The sequence below is a fragment of the Myiozetetes cayanensis genome, unplaced genomic scaffold (genome assembly GCF_022539395.1).
Source record: "Myiozetetes cayanensis isolate MyiCay16 unplaced genomic scaffold, myiCay2020 scf3, whole genome shotgun sequence".
Classification (NCBI taxonomy): Eukaryota; Metazoa; Chordata; class Aves; order Passeriformes; family Tyrannidae; genus Myiozetetes; species Myiozetetes cayanensis.
In genome coordinates, this window is record NW_026087521.1 from 58276420 (window position 1) to 58284927 (window position 8508).

General features: G+C 37.7%; 1 protein-coding gene across 2 annotated transcripts in view; it reads left to right on the top strand.

Moving 5' to 3' along the window:
* Positions 1-7530, top strand: part of PTN (pleiotrophin) — a 79502-nt gene extending 71972 nt beyond the window's left edge. For both annotated transcript variants that reach the window (XM_050324763.1, XM_050324765.1), the window contains exon 5: positions 573-7530. In XM_050324763.1, coding sequence (XP_050180720.1) covers positions 573-625 — 53 coding nt within the window. In that variant the 3' untranslated portion in view covers positions 626-7530. The remainder of the gene's footprint in view (positions 1-572) is intronic.
* The last annotated feature ends 978 nt before the right edge of the window (positions 7531-8508 follow it).

Here is an 8508-nt window from a genome sequence, read left to right on the forward strand (position 1 = left end):
CACACCATGTTTGAATGACTCCAGGCCGAGCTTCATTTGCCTCTTGAGAGTGTGTAGGTGTTTGTCCCAGACAAAGGGGGAAGGGTTGGCAGTGGAGGAGCTGAAGAAACAAGGGAGCTTTCTCACCATGCTCTGGAGTTGCTCTCATATTCAGAGACAGCCAAAGACTAACAATGAGAACAGAGAGGAAGCAAGGGAAGGGTATGTGTGTGGGTAGTGTGTGCAAAGCTTTCTTCCAGCTCTCCACTGAGCCATGACCTGGTTTCTCCAGGAGATGCCTGCTGTTTTCTTATTTTTGAAGCAAGTTCCTGAGACAATGCTTTGCATGCCAAGCAGGGTCAGCCACTCAGATAGGAAGGATTCTGAATGGGACACAAAATCCCCTTTCCACCTTCTCTAGTGCTTTCCTCTTTTTTTCTTCTTTTCCTTCTCTTTTCCCTTTCTTTGTTCAAAATGAGGAAATAATTTTTATGTGCATCAAGAAAAAAAGGGGAACTTTCAAAAATATTAAATTAAACTTATTGCAGTGCCTGCTAGACACTAATTTTTTATTGTTATTGTTATCTTGACAGAATCCAAGAAGAAGAAAAAGGAAGGCAAGAAACAAGAGAAGATGCTGGATTAATGGAGTCAACTTGGGCAATTTGAGAAAGGGACATCAGCAAACATGATCAGTTAACAGTTTCATTTATACCTAGGCATTTTATCCTAAAATTATTTATAGCTTAATGCTACCATAGAAGAAAACAAGCAAACACAGAAAAAAAAAATCCTTTTTTCTTATTACTTTAGTATTTTTAATGTATAACCCTAACAGCAACTTTTAGAGGCCTGTAATCAAGGACTCCAAACTCATTTAGAAAATTATTTCTATTGTATATCGAACGATGTAGACCTTTTTAAAATATTTTTTTTTCTCAAGTCTTGCCATAGGTCTCAATCTGGTAATTAGTCCATGCAAGCAGAACCTGAGCCTGTGTGGAGCTCTGCTGAAGCCAGTGGTACCCTGTGTGAATACAGGACTCTGGCTGGATGCATTTATACTTATGATTGGAACCTTATAGCTAAAAAAACCTGAGGTTTGTTTCTTAATTTCTGATTACATCTGGATAACTGTATGAAATTGTTTGTTTAAGGAAAAGATGAGGGCATTTTGTTTAGATTTTACAAGTAGGGAATTTTCTTGGATTTGTGGTGAATGTTCATTCCAAAATGTCACCATTTACTGGTAAAACCCAGTAATACTCCTTTCCTTGGCCATGTTTTGGATCTTGGCAGTAAATCTGAAATCTTTCAATGGCTGGACATAGAAAAGTCCTAATTTTTTCATGATTTTCTAGAAACAATTTTTCCATGTGGAATTATAGCAAAACTTTTCATTTTTTAACATATCAGTGTTGAGGTAGTGTCCTCTGTTTTACCTATAAAAGATGAAAAATGCTTTATTTTGTTTGTTTATTTTGCCAGAAGGGAGAATATCCTTTTCATAAAAGATCTAGTTGAAATTGTTGCGATTCTGCCTGACCCAGCTCCCTTTCGTATCAGTGGCAATCTTCCTGTTGATTTTAATTATAGCTGGTTGAAAAATAGTATGTCTGGTGGGAAATAACAGAGGAAATCTGTTTGGAAACTGCCAGAGGTAGTTCATATTTTCGATCAAAAAGGGACAATTTGTGGTACTTGAAACCAATTGGAATTAAATGAATTTTTGTTCCTCTGTTAGTAAATCAGAAAGGAAATATAAAACCAGTACCTTTTGCTTTCTTCCATTTTTACATAAGCAAAAAGACCTTGGAAAAACTCAGTCAAGATAACAATAGTTTTGATTTTTTATTAAATAGTCTGCGAGGGGGAGGGGGGGGAAGAAAAAAATATTACCAGCTGGTTTTCAGTTTGCTCAATTTTACCTAATTTAAATGATTCTGAGTCCTGAGAAAAGTCACAACGTAGAAAAAAAAATACTCTGAAAAAGAGTTGGTCCGTCCCAAGCTTGTTGTCTAACAAGCTAATAACCATCAGACCAAAATTTTTAGAGGAAACAGAAGGGATTTCAGTGCCCAAATTAAGTTCAAAATCACTGTTTCTAAATTCTAAACCTTTAAATTCAACAGCAAGAAATAAGCTTTGCTATTTGAGTAGGCTGCAGGCTTGCCTGCTGGTCAAGAGGAATAGTCTCCCTTGTACTCCTGCACGGTACCCACTGACTTCAGCAAAGCTGCAGCAGGGTGTGTTCATCTGAGTAAATCACACTGCTTTCTTGGGATTAGCTTGTAGACAAGCAGAGAGTCTTTGTCCAGACTAACATCAGTACATTTTTCTATGCAAGAACTTTATAAGAATTGAAGAGCTTGCCCTCTTTTTTTCTCAAATGGAGGGTATGGCTGATCCGGACTCACAGTGAGACAAGTCCTTCTGTAGATGTTCCCAAACACTTCTGAAGCCAGCTAGCCAGGGCTGCACATAGCTTAAGGTAGACTAGCCTCACAATTATTTCCCAGACTCCTTGGGTGTGTCTTGCAGTCTCTGTTGATGTCCTTGTTAATTTGACTATGCTGTTAGACATACCTGAGCCCCAGGTGCAGTTAAAGAATGTCCCCCACATGTGGTGGATGTGCAATGACCAAATCTAAAATCACAAAGGCTCATATTTAGGTGGTTCTGGGTGCTATTTGGTTTGTTCGTGGTCTAATCAGGTCTACCTGTGCTTGTGCCTCAGATTTAAACTAATGGGATGGTAGGTCTGATTGAAAGCAAAGGGAGAAAGAAACTTTTTCACTCACCAAAGGTTTGTCTGTCTAAATGCTGCATCAGTTCACTTAAAGTGGTACAGCTTTGAGTGCAAACAACTGTTGCACCATTGTCTTACACTGGTTAATCTAGTCCATGTTTCATAGGGAGCTGGCAGGAATTTGGAATGATGCTGAGACTATCCTTTGACACTTTGACTATCCTTTAGTCAAAACCTTAGGTGTGACTTCTGATTTCCAACTTTGCGAGTAAGAAGAAAAACTCCCCTGTGTTCCCTCTGATGCCTTTATGGCCCTTTTGAGTAACTGCCCATCTGGCTTGTTAAAGAAACATTCCTAATAGTTTTTGAAGGAGGCCAGTCAAGTTCCTATGGTGGTATAAGGCCTCCATGGAAGAGAGTTTACAGAAAACAAAGAAACAAAGCAAAAAATACCATGTTAGGACCAGAAGACTCCTGGTAGCAAAGGGTGTGAAATAGGAGAACATTTACTACTCAGCCTTATATGTTTGGATCTCTATTGGCATCTTATTATTGACAGCAATTGGAGTCAAAGTTTATAAACTTAAAATTAAGAAAATTTCCAATAAACCAGCAGAAAAGGTTCAGTGGAAACTCTAGCTATGCAGGAGATGACAAAAGTAATTCATGGCAGAACACAGAGGAAGACTGAATATGTCAGTTGGTTCAGCTCTGAAAGTAGGTACCTGGTACCTACTTGAGGCCATTGTTTCACTAGTGACATTATCAACAAAGCAAAAGGCAAGTATCTGAATAAAACCCCTCCCCACTCATATTGCTCAGTTTCTACTTCAGTCACTTTGAAATTTCTCCTTATTTGCTTTCTAATCTTCTACCCTCCATCATTTGTGAGGGCAAGCTTGTCTGATAATGCTGTGGGAGTGGCTACTTCAGATGAAATATGTGTTTACCCTCGTGGTGCTATCCTGTTACAATGGAAAATGACTTAGCATAGGTGTATTGCTTACTAGTTTAACTGACAGAAGCTTGTTTCGTGAATGTTCCTCTCAAGGAGTGGTTTACATCTTCATATGCTCCAACTATAATATAGTATGGGGAGGTGATAGAAATCCCCCAAATGACAACCTTTTTCTGAGCACTCAAATCTCTTGGAAAAGAGAGGGTTGAATTGCTGAACATCAGCTAAGGATGAATCTCCATCCAGAGTCTGTATTCTAGCAAGTTTAAACTTAGGGTATATTTGGATATATCTCCCTTCTCTTTCTCTACATAGGCTGAGGCAATGCTTCTACGCAGTTAGGCCTGTCTGTATCTTGACTCAAAACAGTATTTGAGGATTGGAACATTTTCTGACTTTGACATGTCTTCTGACAGCAGTGCCCACAGTGAAAGAGAATCATTGCTTGTCAGCCTGGCTTATTTAATAGTCTATTAAGTGCAGCAAAACTGCAGGGCAAGGCTCCAGGAAGGGAAAACATTTGTACATGCAGGTAGATACTAAATTGTAATTTACTGATTCTCATCTTCTAATTCCATAATGACATTCTGGGCTGAGCTGTTTTTCAAAGGAGAAAAATTAGAAGAAATGAAAGAATAATAATTATAAAATGTATCAACAGACAATGTTAGAGACTGTCAAGAGGAGACAGATATAAAGCCAGGAGCATTTTATACAAACTTCTTTTGCATGCTCCTTAAGTACGGAAGGCAGAATTACTGGTTGGCACATTTGTTTTTATGCTTTCCTTGATTTGTGCCTTAATGAAAACTAATCCAATGTATAGTGTTACAGAGAAGTAAAGTCCCACTCCAACCTCAAAGAAAGAGTTCATCTGGAGGTAAAGTCAAAGGAGACAATAGTATGTCTATTTTTTCTGGTTTAGGAATGCAAGGTACGATTCTTTAACTCTGCTGTATATCCTTCACCACTTGGCATGTGGCAGTGGACAATTCAAGTAAAACAATGGAGCATTAGGATGAACTAAGGGGAAGTGAATAGTGATGAAGACTGTTTATGAAAACAAGCCTATAAATCCCCTGAATCTAATGACGCTGCTAGCAGGGAGCTTCTGAAGACAAACATCGTGTAGCTTTCCCACTTGTTTAATGAAATTCCTTGATATATGATGAAAACTTCAGAGCTTTCTTAGCCTAATGTCAGTGTTGAGGGTGGGACAAAAGCCAACCTGATTTTCTCTCATTCTAGGAACTGCAATAATGCTAACAATGTAAATTCACCACTTTTCTAAAGCAAAATATTGATGTTTTGACATGACACAGATAGTCTTTCTTATCTCCTGGATTCTTCTAAGAAGGGGAAATGTGCATAGTAGGTATCATCTTGTATTCAATCTCTCTTAATTCTCCAAGACAGCATTCCTGTGGACTTGTGAATAAGTTCCCTCCTTTGCAGAGATAGATTATACCTGTTGCCAACCTTCCCCCATCATCCATAATTTTGATAGCATTTATAGGTTTTCTGTCAATTCTGCTAAGGCATTCTACCTCTCAGTTAAGCTCCTGTGGATGTTGCTGATCTTTCCTCATTTAAGAGGCTATATTCTCCATTTCTTCCTGGATTGTTGCACAACTGTCCCAGGAAGCCCATACCATCAGGTACCTCCAAGGATGTCCTAAGATTAAAAGACACAGTAGCAACCTGTTAATCAGATGATGACAGTGAACCAGGAATTATGAGAATGAGCAAAGAGATTCCCTGGATTCACTAGGAGGGTGGATTGCTGATAAAACCTTTGCCATAGTCCAACCTGGGCAAGATTTCCTAGGGGATAGAAAAGATTGAATGATCACCTCAAAAATTAGAGGCACTGATTCAGGAGTGTCTGCCCTCAAAGATAGTGGCAAAAAGCTGCATCCTTTACCTCTGTCCTCTTTTATCATTAATTTAAAGGGAAGAGACATGGTGCATAGAGTTTCAGGGGTAGTGAAAGACTTGCCTGAGCAAAGGAGAACATGGGGAGAGCTTCATCCACCCATGTGTGTTTGCATTTGGAGAAGGTGTAGTTAGTCTTGTTAATAGCAGCATCAAACTTTGCTTTTGAACCAAAACTAAACAATACTGAAGTCTAATCATTTTCTTAATGGTCCCTTTCTTCTACTCTTCAAAAAATGACCATCTGTCCTGTGGCCTCACCACTCTGACCTGAGTAGAAGTAAGGTATTTCAAGGAAAACATGAGAATTCATCTCTATTCAACTATTGTTATCTCATTGGTGGGGCTGTACCATCCTTTAGCCCTTCCTACCATTTGCCATTTAAATGTGGAGTGTCTTGGAGTCCCAGATGTCCAAAAAATTCAGTAGGTGTCTCCTAGCCTTTAAATCACTCGGCTTTGAGTGAGTTGTGTATGAAAAAAAACCTGTACCTGCAGATTTTCTTCCTTTCTTAGAAAAAACACAGTAACAAACAAAACCTACAAAAAACCTGAAAACATGTGTCCAATGGATGGATTTACTGATGAGATAAAACAGAGGCTCACAAGTATTCCCATTTCAGAAGGTCATTGAAAGTTGAAGACTGTACAAAGCATTTAACCCTGAATTCAGTGATGAAAAGCTAGGAAAGGAGATAGCCTCTGCAGGGCTGTCTTACTCGCAGCCAGTTTCAGTCAATTAATTCTACTGTTTGAATTCCCTCACCCTAATCTACCTGGCTACAAGACATTATTTAACTTTTCTCATTAGGTTATTCATTGCACTTCCCATATTATAATTATGTAGTTCATCTAGACTTTTACGGCTGAAGGAAATGGCTGTGAAAACCCAGAGTGTGTTGTGGTCTCTGAGGGGACCAGAAGCAGAGGCAGGCTAGTACTGCTGCAGCTTGGAGCTAGAAACCACCTAATGAAGATGTCAGCATCAGACAGAGCAGCTCTCTAAATGCACATGCATACATACTGCATATATTATATATATCCATATTTGGGGAAGTAAAATTCTGTAGAAAACTGCATGCATAACTCTAAATGTGAATCCCAACTAGTGCTGCCACGTTTTCATGCCATGGTTGAAATGGAAGAGCTTTTTGTCCTGTGTCATTTAAATGAGGATACAAAAGTAGGAGGAAGAGCTGGATTTCTTCCCACTTACCAGCACATCAGTTTAAGAATAGCTGTGTCCAAGGGAAATGCAAAACACATGCCAATGAAATGGCCCAAAGGACTTACTATTACAGTGATGTTCTCTTCTGTCACACCAAGTACATGGAAGAGTTTTGTTCAAAGCTTCAAAGTGGATGAACTGCTTCAGTAAGGTGTGATAGAAACCCAGGCAGAAAAAGCCTTTTTCTCTGCCAATAAAAAGTGAGGAAAGTGGGTAAAGAAAAGATGGAAAAATCAAAGTAAGACAGAAACTATCTTAATAATTGTAGTTTGATTGTTAAACTGAAAGAAGGAATGAAAGTCAAAATTAACAAATGAAAGCCTGAACATCATGTTCAGTGGATTTCTAATTCTGTATATATCTATTAAACCAGTGCTATATGATATCTTCTCAAGGGTTACTTTCTTTTTCCTGTTCTTTTTCCTTTTTTTTTTTTTTTTCAGTTTGTATATTGATTTTGTAAGCTAGCAGTGTGTTACCTTTCCAGTTTTTTAAAACTTGTATGAAAGCCATATATCCATATTGTAGAATGAAAGCATTAATCCTGTAACATCCCTTAATGTTTCCTTTAGCTCTGTGGGATTGTGGGGGGCTCTAGCGAATGTATATGTTTACCAATTGTATCAACATAATTTACTTGCTCTTAGTGGCGATAAAGAATTAAATAAACTAATACACAGATACATGGTGTTCTCGTTTGTTTGTGAAAACTCTTTCAGGAATTTCTTAAATTAATTGCAAGTTCTTAATGATATTTCTGTTATTGTACTAATTTTCGTCTGCTCTAGGTGTTGTTTGTTAGAGAAACAACCTTGTAAATTCAGAAAAAGTTTTAGTCTGTAGAAAGAAATCTTCCAGAAAATTATTCTAGCAGAAAGTATCTCTTTGGTTTATGCATATTAAAGTCTGTCTGTCTCAACTTCCTGACACTTTTCAGTTTTGTTTCAGTATACAGTTATTTTAACCTGTGTAATACTGACAACAATGATGGGTTGCAGAGAAAGAGTTTGATTTTTTTTTTTAAATTATCAGCTACGTTGTGGGAAAACCTTATTCCCAGCCCTGTCATGCTCAGCTGTTTTACTTTAACGGTGACTTTAATGAGTGTGTATGTGTTTGTTTGGTGAAAGATGATTATGACTCAAGAGTAGAACAAAGAAATTATGTCACATCAATGAACTAAATAGAATTATGCAGAAATCCAGGTAGTGGTCACTGTATGATAATTTTTTCTCCTTTCTTTTTGTTCTTTCATTGTCCCTTTTTCCTAAATCTACTTTCTTTTTCAAGTGCTTTTCCAGATCCTGTCTCTGTGTTCAAGTATTAATTTAAATGTTAGAATAATTAATTACTCCATACAAACCCTTCCATCACTCACTGCCAAAAGAGGAAGATGCATCATACTGTTTACAAGACTAGGAGATTTATACAGGCTTCTGAAATTGTTTGGAAGAAAATGGAGTATTAAAAGGCATGAAAACTGACAGTACATTCTTCAAAGCACTAATGGACTCAGCAATCTGAATCCTATCCTTGAAAAGGAGATCAAGCACTCATATTGTTAAATTACAGAAGAAAAACTTTAATTCCTTTTTAATATGCTACTTGGCAGTTAGTTACATTTTTAAGCTACTGAGTAATGAGAGAGTTTTAAGATGC